At 43.8% G+C, this 16,487-nt stretch overlaps 1 protein-coding gene across 1 annotated transcript in view; it reads right to left on the reverse strand.

The window, feature by feature from the left end:
- The window catches only part of LOC122539481 (probable E3 ubiquitin-protein ligase HERC4), a 46,239-nt gene extending 34,125 nt beyond the window's left edge, over positions 1-12,114 (reverse strand). Inside the window, exons 1-5 of the mRNA XM_043674359.1 lie at positions 11,892-12,114; positions 6,642-6,801; positions 3,994-4,067; positions 3,683-3,904; positions 1,095-1,186 (exon numbers count right to left, since the gene is read on the reverse strand). Coding sequence (XP_043530294.1) covers positions 1,095-1,186; positions 3,683-3,904; positions 3,994-4,067; positions 6,642-6,801; positions 11,892-12,111 — 768 coding nt within the window. The 5' untranslated portion in view covers positions 12,112-12,114. The remainder of the gene's footprint in view (positions 1-1,094; positions 1,187-3,682; positions 3,905-3,993; positions 4,068-6,641; positions 6,802-11,891) is intronic.
- Positions 12,115-16,487: the final 4,373 nt, after the last annotated feature.

Here is a 16,487-nt window from a genome sequence, read left to right on the forward strand (position 1 = left end):
TTGTACTTCTTGCAATTACAGGGGAAGGTGCCGGGAGTGGAGTTTCGGTTGGTGGAGGGTGTGGACCTGACGAGGGAGTCGCGGAGGGAGTGGTCTCTCCGGAACGCTGATAGGGGTGGGGAGGGAAATATATCCCTTGGTGGTGGGGTCTGTTTGGAGGTGGCGGAAATTATGGAGAATGATACGATGTATCTGGAGGTTGGTGGGCTGGAAGGTGAGGACCAGTGGGGTTCTGTCCTGGTGGCGATTGGAGGGGCGGGGTTCAAGGGCGGAGGTGCGGGAAGTGGAGGAGATGCAGTGGAGAGCATCATCGACCACGTCAGAGGGGAAATTGCGGTCTTTGAAGAAGGAGGCCATTTTCTCACTTTTACCTACTCGGTTTATCGAGTCCACATTGACCTTCTAAACAGCATCCCACCCAGACTCACTTTATCCTTTGACACTGCATTTCCCATGGCCAAATCACCTAGCCTGCACCTCCCTGCATACTGTGGGGCAATTTAGTACAGCTAATCCAACTAACCTGCACATCTTTGAGGAAACCCACACAGACATGGGAAGAATGTGCAAGCTCCACATGGACAGGTGCCCGAGGATGGATTCGAATCCAAGTTCCTGGCACTGTGAGGCAGCAGTGCTAACCATTAAGCCACCATGCCACCCTAAAAGAACATCTTGCACTGATTAGGAATTAAATTAAAATTTGGAACTGAAAGCTAATCTAGGTAATGGTGACCATGAAACCATGAACAACTCTATGCAACAATGTAGCTGGTTCACTGATGTTCTTTTGGAAAAGGATTCATCCGTCCTGACCTGGTCTTGCATACACATGCGTTGTGGTTAACCTATCAACCTGCCTCTAACAAACCACCTCTTTTGAGGTACATGAGAGCTAGATTTGGTAATAATGCTCCTAAGTTTCACTGAAGTAATTTTTCTAATAGATCAGTTCATGACAACCACCTCAATAACACTTTTCGTATTTAAATGCTGAAGTAAGTTGGTAATTAATCACTTCACTTTGCTTCTAAACCTCGAATGTGCCAGTCACTGTTGAGAAGAGCCCTATAAGCTTATTGACTAAAGAATACCTTTGTTAATAGAGCAGTATGTTGACTCCCACAAGAGACGTATGTGACTCTGTGCTTCTTCATTTGTTTCACTCGACACGGGCTGACTTTATCTATTGAGAGGACAACATGCTTTAGTAATGAAGATTTCTATTTAGCATTCAGCAGTTTTACCAATCAGAATGTTGGTGTCACACTCTCCACCAAACCAGCAACAGGGAAGGAAGGTGATAAACTATAAGGACTGCTAACCTGCCATTGGCAGGTATAGTGAAAAGTTTACTTTCAATAGCATTATATCACCAAATCCAACAAAATCAGCATCTTGGAGTTGACCATTTGACCAGAAACTGAATTGGACCAGCCATATAAATACTGTGGCTACAAATGCATCTCCAAGGTTTGGAATGCTGTGGTAACTCACTTTCTGTCTCCGCAAAGCCTATCCCCATCTGCAAGACACAAGTCAGGAGTGTGATGGAATGGTCTCCACTTGTCTGAATAAGCGGAGCTGTAACAACACTTGTACAAAAAAGGAACAAGAGAGGCCCTTCAATCCTGCTCTGCCAATCAATAAGATCATGGCTGATCTAATTTCAACTCTCCATTACATTTCTACATATCCTTGATAATCTTTCCACTGCCTTGGTGGTGAGGGATTTATCTGCCTTTGCCTTAAAATGTTTAAAGATTCTGAATCACTGCCTTTTGAGGAAAGGAATGCCAAAGACTCTCAACCCTCTGAGAGAAAAAGCATTTCCATGTCTCTGCTTTAAATGGGTGACCCCTTATTGTTAAACTATGACCCCTCATTCTAGATTCTCCCACAAGAGGAAATATCTTTTTGACATGCCCTCAGTCAAGTCCTTTCACGATCTTATAAGTTTCATTAAGCCATCTCTGACTCTTCTATACAGCAGAAGATGCAGGCCTAGCCTGTCTAGCCTTTTCTCCAAAGACAATCTGCTCATTCCTGGTACAGTCTAATAAACCTTCTCTGAATAGCTTCCAACACATTAGCATCCTTCTGTACTGTACTCAATACCCTACATGCTGTGTCACTAAAGTCCTATATAACTGAAGCATAACTTCCCTACTCTTGCATTCACTTCTCCTTGTAATAAATTGGAAAATGCTATTAGCTTTCCTGATTACTTGCTTTACCTGCATGCTAACCTTTTGCAATTTAGGCACTAAGACATTCAGATTTCTTTGCCTCTCAGGGCTCTACAACCTCTCACCATTTAGATAGTATGCTTCTTTTCTATTCTTTCTGCCAACATGGATTATTTCACCCTTTCTCCCAATGCACTTCATTTGGAAGATCTTTGCCACTAACTAAACCTTTTTATACCTCGTTGTATGCTCCTTAGGTCCTCTTCACGACTCTCAAGAAGCTTTACCCCATCCAGGACAAAGTATTCCCATTGATTACCACTACACCCACTGCCTTCAATATTCACACACTCTACCACTAAAGCACAGAGGTAGCACTGTGTACCATCTACAACATGCACTGCACTAACTCACCAAGGTTTCTTTGACAGCACCTTCCAACACCTCAACCTCTACCAGTTTGAAGGTCAAAGGCTGCAGATGCTTAAGAGCACCACCACCTGCAAGTTCCAAGCTACATGCCAGTCTGACAGAGAACTTTATTGTCTTTTCTTCACTGTCGATTGGTCAAAATCCTGGAACTCCCTTCATAACATCTCTGTCAGCTTCTCTACACCAGAAAGACTGCAGCTATTCAAGAAGGCAGCCCGCAGCTGGGTGTCTGAGAACCCCTGAGTCTGTTAGGGTGGAATATGGAACACATTCCTTTGGACTCTCTTACAAACATAGTGCACCAGAAAACGAACAATTTTTATAAGACATGGCAACCCTTTTTGAAATATTTGGAAGCAGATATGTCTGTTATTTTAATTAGGGTTTTTGTCTTGCCATGATGGTTTGGTTTAATAAGCCGAATGTCCTGAAAGAAAGAATTTCGAGCAAACGTGGGTTTAATAATTGATGCGCTCGAAGGTTGAGAGCTGAGGTCCTGTTATGCTGAGCAGCGTTATTTATTTATTTATTTATTTATTGATGTGTAATGAGTGTAGTTGTGAGTTCTTTTGTAGAGTAGTATAGTAGTTGGTTTATTGTTTATTGTTGTTGTTTTTGTTGTTGTAATGTTATTTTTCATATTTTTATAATTTTGTAATTTTATAAAGAAACTTAATTTTATAAAGAGACTTAAGGGGCAACTTTTTCACGCAGAGGGTGGCATGTGTATGGAATGAGCTGCCAGAGGAAGTGGTGGAGGCTGGTACAATTGCAACATTTAAGAGGCATTTGGATGGGTATATGAATAGGGAGGGTTTAGAAGGATATGGGCCAAGTGCTGGCAGGTGGAACTAGATTGGGTTGGGATATCTGGTCGGCATGGATGGGTTGGACCGAAGGGTCTGCTTCTGTGCTCTACATCTCAATGACTCTATGCCTCTAAGTTATGAGTGTGACCTAATGTCATGAGTTGACAAGAAGTCTATTTGATTGATCCTGCTCATATCTTTAGTGACATCTGATTAACTTCAATGGGAAAATGTGCTCTAGCATGTTCTTACCCACTGTGCTCTTGAGCCCCAGTTGTCCATGATTATTTCTTCCCCAACTGAACACTGCCCCAGAGAGAGACAGGACAAAGCTGTGCCGTCCCCCTGCAGCAATCTGAGCCACTGGAATCCCAGTGAGAGAGATTACATGTCTGGGTTGTAGCTGGCTGTATACTTCTTCACCGAGTCCGAGCTGCCCATAAGTATTCTGTCCCCAGGAATAGACAGCACCACCTAAAGAGAATGGACAAACTTTTCCATTAGACAATCCAATGATAGGCATGACGCTGAAAACTTCATTGTGATCAGTAATAATGTGTTACCTTTGGAAAGAGCCAGTGAGTGGTAACGGCCACATGTAACCTGCACTATCGGAATGCTGGCCAATTCTACTTTCCTGCAAATCAAAGAAAGGTATTTCTTTCAACTCTTCCAAACAAAGTATGTGAAGAATACGCAGTAGTTGACATCAGCAGGTAGCCTGTATCTCCATTCTGTAAGATCATGGCTGATGTAATATGCCTCATGTCCATTTTCCTGCGTTTTCCCCTTAACCCTTCATTCCCCCCACTGATCAACAATTACCTATCTCAGCCTTAAATATGCTCTGTAGCAGGTGTTCCAAAGACTCATGACCCTCTGAAAGAAGACATTCCTCCTCATTTCGGAGCTGCCTCACAATATCTGGGACTCGGTTTCGATTCCAGCCTTGGGTGACTGCACGTGTGGAGCTTGTATTTTCTCCTCGTGTCTGTGCGGGTTTCCTCCGGGTGCTCTGGTTTCCTCCCACACTCAAAGATGTGCAAGTTAGGTGGATTGGCCATGCTAAGTTGCCTCTTCGTGTGAGAGATATGCAGGCTAGGAGGATTTACAGGGGAGTGCAAGGTTATAGGAATAGGATGTGATGGATGGATTTGGGTGGGATGCTCTTTGGCGGGTGCAGGGGGACATGGTGGGCCAAACTGCCTCTTTCTGCACTGTAGGGATTCTATGATTCCATGATCTCACTCTTAAATTGACACCTCTTTATTCTGCCCTCTGGTCATAGACTCTCCCATAATGAGAAACATCCTCTCAGCATTTACCTCAGCAAGCCCCTTAAGAATCCTATTTGTTTCAATCAGATCACCATTCATTTTTCTGAACACCAATGAGTAGAGTCCCAGCCTATGTAGTCTTTTTTCATGAACCAATCTTTCTCTATCAGGAATCCATCGTAGTGAACCTTCTCTAAACTGCCCCCTTTCCTTAAGTAAGAGGACCAAAATCACAGTACTCCAGAAGTGCTCGACCAGCACCTGGTATAGGTGAGGAAAGACTTCCCTAACTTTACATTCCAACCCACTTGAAATAAGGGCCAATATTCCATTTGCCTTCCTGCATTTGTATGCTAGCTTTCTGTGTCTCATGCACAAGCACCCCCAAGTCCCTTTCTGCAGCTTTTTCTTCCAATTAAATAATGCTGTACTCTCTCGTTCTTCTGTCCATAAAAAAACTTCACAATTTCCCACATGATACTCCATTTACCAACATTTTTGCTTAATCTATCAATATCTCCCCATAACCTGTTTGTATCCCTCTCATAAGTTGTGCAATCGGCATATTTGGCTACAGTCTTGATGTTTCTATTCGACATCAGAGGGATAGGGGCTGAGTGATGGGTTGGGATATCTGGTCGGCATGAACGGGTTGGACAGGGTCTGTTTCCGTGCTGTACATCTCTATGACTCTATGACTCTATTCCGTTGCCTATATTCATGAAGAAATGCTCGAAAAGGAGCAGATCACCGGGAACATAGCACCTACAATCTCTCTTCAGCACCTTACAAGTTTCACAGTCTGTGGGAAACCCACTATAATGTGCTTTATTTCAAAGATGACAATATAATCGTACCAGATTGAAAACTATTAATGGCTAACAATCATTGGTTCTGTTTTTCTATTGGATTCCTTGACTTCCATAGACATGCAGGAAGTGGAAGACAAGAGACTTATTTAGTTTACTATCTACTACCTCACTAGACAAATGATACAACAATAATGGAGTTGTTCACTAGACATAAATCTTCGAGGAGAAAGTGAGGACTGCAGATGCTGGAGATCAGAGCTGAAAATGTGTTGCTGGAAAAGCGCAGCAGGTCAGGCAGCATCCAAGGAGCCTGAAGAAGGGCTCATGCCCGAAACGTCAATTCTCCTGCTCCTTGGATGCTGCCTGACCTGCTGCGCTTTTCCAGCAACACATTTTCAGCTTTGTTCACTAGACATGCCATTAGCCTACAACAGACTCAGACATAAGGTGAGGGAAACACCAGTTTTGGTGGGGAATGGCGTTTGAATCTTCCTCCAAAGAGTCATATTGGACTTGAAACAGACTTGAAAATTGAGCAAGTTCAATGCAGAAAGGATGTTCCTGATGGTGGGGGAGTCCAGAACCAGGGGTGACAGTCTAAAGGAGTGGAGTAAACCATTTAGGAAGATGAGGCGAAATTTCTTCTCTAGACAGTGTTAAGCCTGTGGAATTCACTACCACAAAAAGCAGTCAAGGCAATACATTGTATGATTCCAAGAAGGAGTTGGATATAGTACTTGGGACTAAAGGATTAAATGGTATGGGGGAAAAGCAGGAACAGCTTATTGAATTGGGTGATCTGCTGTGATCATAATGAATGGCGGAGCCATTGAAGGGCTGAATGGCCTACTCCTGCTCCTATTTTCTGTGTTTCTAAGAAACATTAACTCTGTTTTTCTCTCCCACAGATGCTGCCAGATATGGAGCTTCTCCAGCACTTTCTGCTGTTATTTACAGAGCTCTGTATTCTGTCAAATAGTAACCTAAGTAATATTACTGAGACCTTGGTCTGGAATTGTAACAATATATGTACTCCCTTTAGAGAGCCATCTGGTGTTCAGTTAACAACAGGTATGTAAGCACTAGACTATGCTTATCCAGTCTGGACTTATTTCGTCATACCTTGGACGAGAAAAAATGTCACAACATCTCCCAATGCCCAGTTGCCCATAGGTTCCAGCTCCCCAGGCAAAGACAGATCCATTTTCACAAAGGGCCAAGGTGTGATGCTTGCCACATGCCACATGGACAACGTTGTTTGTGCTTAGAGCCATTACCTGTCCTGTAAAAAAACACACACACAACATATGTATGTGACATGCATACATTATCCATCCCGAAAATTACATTGTTTATTGACTGTTCTGTGGTCAATGTAAATAAGTTTATTATGAGATCCTTTCTCAACCATATCATTTGATTCTAAAATCATTGGCAACAGTAGAGTTAAGAATTCCCAAATTTCCTATTGCCCTCTGAACATACACATGCAGCCTCTGAAGATTCAGATGAAACATTTCCCTACTTACCCTGTATGCCTTCATCACACACATTGGCTCTCTATGCAATTGAGCTGAAGTGGAAAGGATTAGAGATTTGCATCCTGTCAGAGCATCTGGTGGTGGTTGGTTAAAAGGTGAAACATACTGATTCTGATAATATCACATTCTTATGGTATTTATTCACTCATGGGACATGGGTATCACTGGCTGAGCTGACATTTATTGCAGACTCCTAGTTGCCCTTGAGAAGATGGGGGTGAGCTTCCTTCTTGAACCACTGCAGTCCATGTGCTGTACATGGATCCACAATGCCATTAGGGAGGGAATTCCAGAATTTTGATCCAATGACACTGAAGGAATGGTGATATATTTCCAAATGCAATTAAAAGCAGTTAAATGGTGGTTTTTGACTAGCGCAGACTTGATGGGCTGAAATGCTTTTTTGTTTCCTGTGCTGTAGATCCCTATGATTCTGTGACCCTTGGGTCAAAATGGGGAGTGGGCTTGGAGGGGAAGATGCAGATGATGTTACTAGTCCCATTTGTCTGCTGCCCTTGTTCTTGCCTTGGAAGCAGTCATGGGTTGAAAGGTGCTGTCTCAAGATCTTTGGTGAACTTCTGCAGTGTTTCTTGCAGATAATACACACTGCTGCTACTGAACATTGGTGGTGGAGGGAGTGTATGATTGCAGATGAAGCGCCAATCAAACATGCTGCTTTGTCCAAGATGGTATCAAGCTTCTTGAATGTTGCTGGAGCTGCACTCAAGTGGGAAGATGGGGAGTAGTCCATCATACTTCTGACTTGTGCTTTGTAGATATTGGGCAGGCTTTGGGAATCAGAATGTGAGTTACTTGCTGCAATATTCCTAGCCTTTGACCTGATCTTGTAGCCATATATTTATATGGCTGATCCAGTTCAATTTCTGGTCAATGGTTATCCCCAGCTATGGCTGGTGGGGGATTCAGTGATGGTATCACACTGAATGTCAAGAGGCAATGTGGTTAGATTGTGTCTTATTGGAGATGATCATTGCCTAGCGTTTGTGTGGTGTGAATGTTACTTTGTCTTAACTCTTAGTGTTTACAACACTATGTCAATGTTTTAAAATTCATTCATGGGATAGGGGCACCACTAACTAAGCCAGCATTTGTGCCCATCCCTCTAATTGCCCTTGAGAAAGGTGAGCAGCCTTCTTGACCCGTTGCAGTCCTTAGTGTTTATAGACATCCACAATGCTGCTGGGAAGGTTGTTTCAAGACATTGCTTCAGCGACAGTGAAGGATTGGTGACGTAGTTCAAGTCACCAAATGGATAAATTATACAAGAGGAATGGGTTGCACCTTAACAGGTAGGGGACCAGCATTCTTGCAGGCAGGTTTGCCACTGCAACACAGGTGTGTTTAAACTAAGTAGTGGGAGGGAGGGGTCAAACTGGAAATTTAAGAATGAAGTTAAAGAGAAAGTGAGAATAAGAGAAGTTAAGACAGACAACAGAATCAATGGAGCAGAAAACTCAAGAAGAGTTCATACAGTATGGTCAAGTGAAGTAGAGATTGATAGGAAGGGAGAGGGGAGTAACAAATTAAGGATTCCATATATGAATGCACGAAGCATAAGAAATAAGGTGGACGAGCTTGAGGCTCAGTTGGAAATTGGCAGGTATGATGTTGTGGGGATAACTGAGACGTGGCTTCAAGTGGACAGGGCCTGGGAAATGAATATTCAAGGCTATACATGCTATCGAAAGGACAGACTGATGGGCAGAGGGGGTGGGGTGGCCCTGTTGGTGAGGAATGATATTCAATCCCTTGTGAGGGGGGGCATAGAATTAGGAGATGTAGAGTCAGTATGGATAGAGCTGAGAAATTCTAAGGGTGGAAAGATCCTAACGGGAGTTATCTACAGGCCCCCAAACAGTAGTCTGGGTGTAGGGTGTAAGTTGAATAAGGAGTTGAAATTGGCCTGTCGCAAAGGTATTACTATAGTTGTTATGGGGGATTACAACATGCAGGTAGACTGGGAGAATCAGGGTGGTACTGGAGCCCAAGAATGGGAGTTTGTGGAGTGCCTCCGAGATGGATTCTTAGAACAGCAAAGAGGTCCTTCTGCAGGTGTATAGGGCCCTGGTGAGACTGTACCTGGAGTATTGTGTGCAGCTTTAGTCTCCAAATTTGAGGAAGAACATTCTGGCTATTGAGGGAGTGCAGCGTAGGTTCATGACATCAATTCCCAGAATGGCTGGACTATTATATGTTGAAAGATTGGAGCAACTAGGTTGTATACTCTTGAGTTTAGAAGGATGGGAGGGGATCTGATTGAGACAAATAAAATTATTAATTGATTGGACACTCTAGAGGCAGGAAACATGTTTCTGCTGATGGGTGAGTCCAGAACCAGAGGACACAATTTAAGAATAAGGGGTAGGCCATTTAGAACAGAGTTGAGGAGAAACACCTTCATCCAGAGAGTGGTGGGTGTGTAGAATGCTCTGCCCCAGAAGGCAGAGGAGGCCAAGTCTCTGGATACTTTCAAGAAAGAGATGGATAGAGCTCTTAGAGATAGTGGAATCAAAGGTTATGGGGATAAGGCAGGAAATGGCTACTAATTGTGGATGATCAGCCATGATCATAATGAATGGTGGTGCTGGCTCGAAGGGCTGAATGGCCTACTCCTGCACCTATTGTCTATTATCAGAATGGTGTGTGCAACATGGACAGGCCTTTTAGTTTGTGATGTCCTTATGCATCAGCTGCTGTTTCCCTTTTAGCTTTTAGAGGGCCTGGGTTTGGAGAAGTTGCAAGACTGATAAGCTATGTCACTGAGAAGGTGCTGCCCTCCCACACACTCTTTTTTGTGGCTGCTCTGATCAGAATGGTCTAGGCACTTGTGTAATGTTAACCAATATGGCAGTCTGGCTGAAACTCCCTGACTGGATGAATTTCCAATCTCTGATGTGTCATTGCAAGAAATAGCCAAACTGAAGCCGACTGCTTCTCTGTGGGCAACATCAGAGGAAAGTAAAATCACACCACAATCACACAACCTACATTCTACAGGACATGTTTTGGAGCCAATATGTCTCAGAACAGAAACAAAACTCTGTCTCTACTGGAGTTGTACATTTTCAAGCGTCACCAGAAAGTTTCAAGAGAAGAATATTTTTCACGCTATTAAATCACTCTTGGGGTGTGGGCTTTGCTGATAAGAAAAGTAATAACCAAAATCCTATTAGCTCACCTCTAGTATCCTAATGTTGAATGCTAACAATGACAAAGATGTTGGTGAATCTCTCTAAATTAGTCTGCACAAAGTGAGGTAAACCCTCAGTGATAAAGCTGTGTGCACATTTAGTCCAAAGCTATCCAATCTGCCCAGGTTTGCCACACCTATCACATCTCAATTGCCAGCTGGGCTCACCCAATCATACAGGAGGAGAAAGTGAGGTCTGCAGACGCTGGAGATCAAGGCTGAAACTTTATTGCTGGAACAGCACAGCAGGTCAGGCAGCATCTAGGGAACAGAAGATTCGACGTTTCGGGCACATGCCCTTCTTCAGGAATTCCTGAAGAAGGGCATGTGCCCGAAACGTCGAATCTTCTGTTCCCTAGATGCTGCCTGACCTGCTGTGCTGTTCCAACAATAAAGTTTCACCCAATCATACAGTCAAACTAGGTGGTCGCTGAGGGTGCCAAATTGGTCTTTGTTCTGCTAAGTAATTAAAGGTGAAATGTTATTCTCATTTTTGTCTACATTAAATGGTTTGGCTGTCAAAGTGAGTGTCCCTATGGTACCAAATAACCCACTTGCTAGTCACTATTGTACGATTCTATAATACTAACACACTTTGGGCGGCACGGTGGCACAGTGGTTAGCACTGCTACCTCACAGCGCCAGAGACCCGGGTTCAATTCTCCGCCTCAGGCGACTGACTGTGTGGAGTTTGCACGTTCTCCCCGTGTCTGCGTGGGTTTCCTCCGGTTTCCTCCCACATTCCAAAGATGTGCAGGCCAGGTGAATTGGCCATGCTAAATTGCCCGTAGTGTTAGGTAAAGGGTAAATGTAGGGGTATGGGTGGGTTGCGCTTTGGCAGGTCAGTGTGGACTTGTTGGGCCGAAGGGCCTGTTTCCACACTGTAATGTAATCTAATCTTATCCTGTGTACAACTCTTCAAAGTGCTGGGCCAGAAATGAGCCCACAGAGCAGCTGGTTCCCGTGTAATATGGTTCAGCACTTTTGACCCAATCAGTTGTAGGCGGGGCTCAAACATTTCCTTTCGTGGAGGGGCCTTAGCATCGGCTGAAATTCAAATTCATTAACCCCCTAAACAGGACTGCAAAATGTCATTTTTGGAAGGTAGAGTTCATTCCCACGAGTGAGAGGGGGAGGGAGGGTTGAAGACTCCAACTCCCAGCTGAGGTTGCTGTCACTGTAACAATGTGTTACTTTGAACTCTGCACATAACAGTTGTGTATCGAAACTACTGCGCTCAAGACAGCTTTTGGAAGCAGCAACTCTGGGAGAAAACGAAACTGAAAAGATAGGAAGCGAAAGCATTGGCAGTGACTGTGCAAGTGGATATTTAAGGGGACTGGCAAATCGACTTTTAATTTGACTCGAGTATCAAAACTAAGCCGAGATGAGCGCAGTCAAATGTCTTTGGATTTGTCATGAGTTAGTTTCTTTTCCGCACAATATCCCACAAGGAGTATCGGGGTGGGGGCTAAAGGGAGCTGCAATAAGGAAACAAATCTGTTGCACATTGTGACAACTGGAGTGTCCAATTGGGATGGGAACTGAGCGATACCGAGGGCGTGCGGAATGTTTGCAGCGACTCCTGTCTACAGCACCCAGCTCAGTTTGACACCTTACCGCTGGAGGGGGGTCCGCTCTCCTGCCTCGCGAGTTGCCCGTTCTCGTTCTCGCCGCAAGTGAACACGGTGCCATCGTCCACGAGGAACACCGAGTGCCTTTCTCCACAGCAGACCGCTTTCACCGCCCGGTTCCGCAGGCACTCCACCTCTTGCAGCTCTGAAGTGGTTTGGTGCTTTAATCCCAGCTGGTGGGAAACGCCAGATCCCCAGCACAACATCCGCTCGCAGTCTGTGACCCGTTCACCCAGAGTCCTGTCCCTCCTTCCCTCTGGCAGTCCTGTCCCTCCTTCTGTATCTCACACGCACACTGTGCCTCTGTCTCTCCGAACGAGGCATTATTGAAAAAACATATTTTGCATCAGACCAATCAGCTAACGCGTCTTTATTCTCCAGTCGCCCTTAAAAGATCGTTTTTGGAAAGAATTGATATGCCAAGTCTCTCTCTCCCTCAGATGTTGCCAAACCCACCGATTGTTTCCAACAAAATAAAAGAACTGCGGATGCTGGAAATCAGAAACGAAAATGGAAAATTACCAGGAAAAATTACCCGCAAAATGCTGTGTCGTGTGAAACGTGATGTTTTTGTGCGTGTGAGACAAGAACAAAGTGTTGGAAATACTCAACAACAAAAACAGAAATTGCTGGGAAAGTTCAGCAGGTCTGGCAGCATCACCGAAACACTAACTCTGATTTCTCTCCACAGATGCTGCCAGACCTGCTGAGCTTTCTCAGCAATTTCTGTTTTTGTTGTTGTTGAGTATTTCCAACACTTTGTTCTTGTCTCACACGCACAAAAACATCACGTTTCACACGACACAGCATTTTGCAGGCCAGTTAATTACTTGGAAATGGGGTCACCAACTGAATAAAGGAAATATGTCAGACAAGAACAGAAAACAGGAAAATTTTTGTTGTCTATTGCTTTTCACAGCCATTCGTCTCTTAAAGGTGCCTTACAGGCAGTGAAGATTTTGTTTCAAAGTGGTATAATGCTCTTGTAATGTAAGAAATGGATCAGCTAATTTCCCCCCCACTTTTTAACATACCCTTTCAGGAGATATGAGCATTTGCTGAAACAAGCAGGATACTTTGCCCATCCCTATTTACCCCAAGAACTGCGATATTGCTCAACGGTTTCAGAGTGCAGTAATGAGTCAATCCCAATACTGTGCATTTTATGTTACATACAGTAGACCAGGTAAAGATGGCAGATAAAGGAAGGGAAGGGCATTAATGAGCCTGATAGGCTATATGACAAATTTACAGTCACCACTCCAAACTTGAGCTTTCATTCTGGAATTATTGGTTGATTTTTGTCTTTTTAAAATCTTACTTCTCTTACCTTAAAAAATATGCCTCCTAGTCTTGAAATCCCCCGAGAATGCAGTGTGTTAACTGGCTGCTACATTTGAATCGGAACTACAATTCTAAAATGCTTCATTGGCCATAAAGTGCTTTGGGATGTCCTGTAAGGTACTATATAGAGTCACTTCTTTCTTTTTCCTTTCAGTATCTATTATTTATCCTGAGAAAATGGTCCACTGCATTTGATTTACCCAGTTACATCACAAGCAATCCTGTGGTGTAATATGAAGATTCACAGTATGCTGTGGCTGCTAAGACATCCATTATCCAGAACTAGAGGGCATAGGTTTAGGGTGAGAGGGGAAAGATATAAAAGAGACCTAAGGGGTAACTTTTTCACACAGAGGATGGTATCTGTATGGAATGAGCTGCCAGAGGAAGTGGTGGAGGCTGGTACAATTGCAGCATTTAAGAGGAATTTGGATGGGTATATGAATAGGAAGGGTTTGGAGGGTGCTGGCAGGTGGGACTAGATTGGGTTGGGATATCTGGTTGGCATGGACGGGTTGGACCGAAGGGTCTGTTTCCATGCTGCACATCTCTATGACTCTATGACTCAATAACACAAACTGCTTACCCTGCACTTACCCAATGCATATTGGTATCTCAAGTATCAATTCTGTGCTTTGCAATTTTCAATTATCTACTCTCACACATATTGTTTCTCCAAGTTTCAACTCTTTCTGATTTTTTTTCTTCCACTTTCAACTTCAAATTCTGATTTTTATGATGTGTGTGATTTTTTTTTAGGTGAGGGGTGACCCAAGAGGCATCATTAAAATAATGAAAGGCACTTTTTAGTGTGGATACAGAGAGAGTGTTTCCACTCGTGGACTGAGTGTGACTGAGAAGACAGTACAAACGCTGGGAGTTGAGCCAAGTGTGGGAGTTTAGGCCAATGACCTTGCTATGTCTTCCAGCTATTTTTACAAGGGGCTACTTTAAAGTTGAAGTGCTGCTGGTTAGATCTAAGAGTGGCCCTGGGCGAATAATAATCTTTGTCAAGAAGCATGATCAGCAACAAGGTAAAGGCCAGGTAAGACTTTTTTTCCCCTCAAACACAGCTAGTTATTAAAGGGACAGAGATGGCAGTCAATAGAGTGATATGTAGCTCCTGTCAGACATGGGGAGATCAAGGAACAGTCGACTGTCCCTGGTAACTATGTCTGCAGGTCCTCTCAGACCACATAGATTGGTTGGAGTGGCAACTGGAAGCACCGAGGAGCATATGGGAGGCAGAGAGTGAGTTAGATCATAGCTTCAGGGAGATGGTGACAACACAGGTTCAGTCAGGTTTAGTGGGATATGGGCCAAGTGCTAGCAACTGGGACTAGATTAATTTAAGAAATCTGTACGGCATGGATGAGTTGGACCGTAGGGTCTGTTTCTGTGTTGTATGTCTCTATGACTCTAGGTAATGGGTAACTGCCAGGGGAAGGTAGACAGGTGGTACAGGAGTCTCCTGTGGCCATCCCCCTCTCTAAGAAGTATACAATTTTGGATAAATTAGGGGGATAGATTCTCGGCGGAAAATAGCAGCACCAGCCAGCTCTTTAGCACCTCGAATGGTTGTACTGTAAACCAGGAAATGGCAAAGTCCAAGCGAGCAATAGTGATAGGGGACTCTCTAGAGAGGGGTATAGACAGGTGTTTCTGCCACCACAGGTGAGACTACAGGATGGTGTATTGCCACCCCGGTGCTAGGGTGAAAGATGTCTCAGAGCAATTCTCAAAGGGGAGCGTGAGCAGCTGGAGGTTGTTTTACATATTGGTACAAATGAGTTAGGTAGGAGATTAAAGGCAGGACCTCAAGGTAGCAATCTCTGTACTACTCCCATGTGCTAGTGAGAGTAGGAATGGAAGATACGGCAGATGAATGCGTGGTTGAGGAGGTGGTGCAGGAGGCAAGGATTTGGATTTTTGAATCATTGGAATCTCTTCTGGGGCAGAAGTAACCTGTACAAGAGGGATGGGTTGCACCAGAATTGGAGGGGGACCAATATCTTGGTGGGGAGATTTGCTAGAGTTACCAGGGAGGGTTTAAACTAGTCTGGCAGAGGGGGGGTGGAACCATAAACAATAGTGAGATAAGTGAGAAGTTAAATGTAGCAAGTTAAACAGACAAGAGCACATCAGTGAATGAGGGAAGACTGATGAATTAAACTGCATTTCAATGCAAGAGGACTGACAGGTAAGGCAGATGATCTCAAGATGGGAATGTGGGACTGGGATAACATAGCTATTACAGAAACACAGCTGAGGGAGGGACAGGACTGGTAGCTCATTCTGCTAGTGAACAGATGCTATGGAAGGATAGAAAGGGAGGCAAGAGAGGAGGGGGAGTGATGTTTTTGATTAGGAAAAACACATAGCATTACTTAGAGAGGAGATTGGTGGATGATCACCCAGTGAAGCTATATAGCCAGAACTGAGAAATAAGAAGAGGACGATCACTTTGAAGGGATTGTACTATAGGCCCCCCAATAGTCAGCAGGAAATTAAGGATCAAAAATGTCAAAAGATCTGAGATAGTTGTAGGAATAGTAGGGTTGTAACTGTAGGGAATTTTAACTTTCCAGACATAGACTGGAACTGCCATAGTGTTAAGGACTTGAATGGGGAGGAATTAGTTAAGCATCTCTTAATTAGTACGTAGAAGGCTGTACTAGAGAAGGGGCAAATCTCAACCTTCTCTTGGGAAATAAGGCAGGGCAAGTGACTGAGGTGTTAGTGAGGGAGTACTTTAGGAACGGGCATTTTTTGATTAAGGACCAAGAGCACGTTTGGAAGGGGCCAGGCATCTCTTGCTGTGGTGTAATTAGCCTGCTACTAATTGAAAATATTGTGGTTCAAGACCATATTGGAACAAAGCTGTCATATTTTTGTCTTCTATGAGCCATGGGTACCACAGGGGATGGAATGCATAATACTCCACATGGCCGAATTTTAATTTACATATTGTAAGTTGACTTTGGCTTTTTTGTTTGTTACATTGTCCCTTCATAGAGCTGTCTCCTGTTTATTTCTTTTTACTTGGTTTAGTTGGTTTCATCAAAATAGTATAAAGGATGTAGCTTCATTCACTTGGTTTAAATAGAGTCATAGAGCTGTACAGCATGGAAACAGACCTTCAGTCCAACTCGTCCATGCTGACCAGATATCCTAATTATACCTATGTTCCATTTGCCAGAATTTGGCTTAAATAGAGTCATAGAATTGTACAGCATGG

This window comes from Chiloscyllium plagiosum, chromosome 32 (genome assembly GCF_004010195.1).
Source record: "Chiloscyllium plagiosum isolate BGI_BamShark_2017 chromosome 32, ASM401019v2, whole genome shotgun sequence".
NCBI lineage: Eukaryota > Metazoa > Chordata > Chondrichthyes > Orectolobiformes > Hemiscylliidae > Chiloscyllium > Chiloscyllium plagiosum.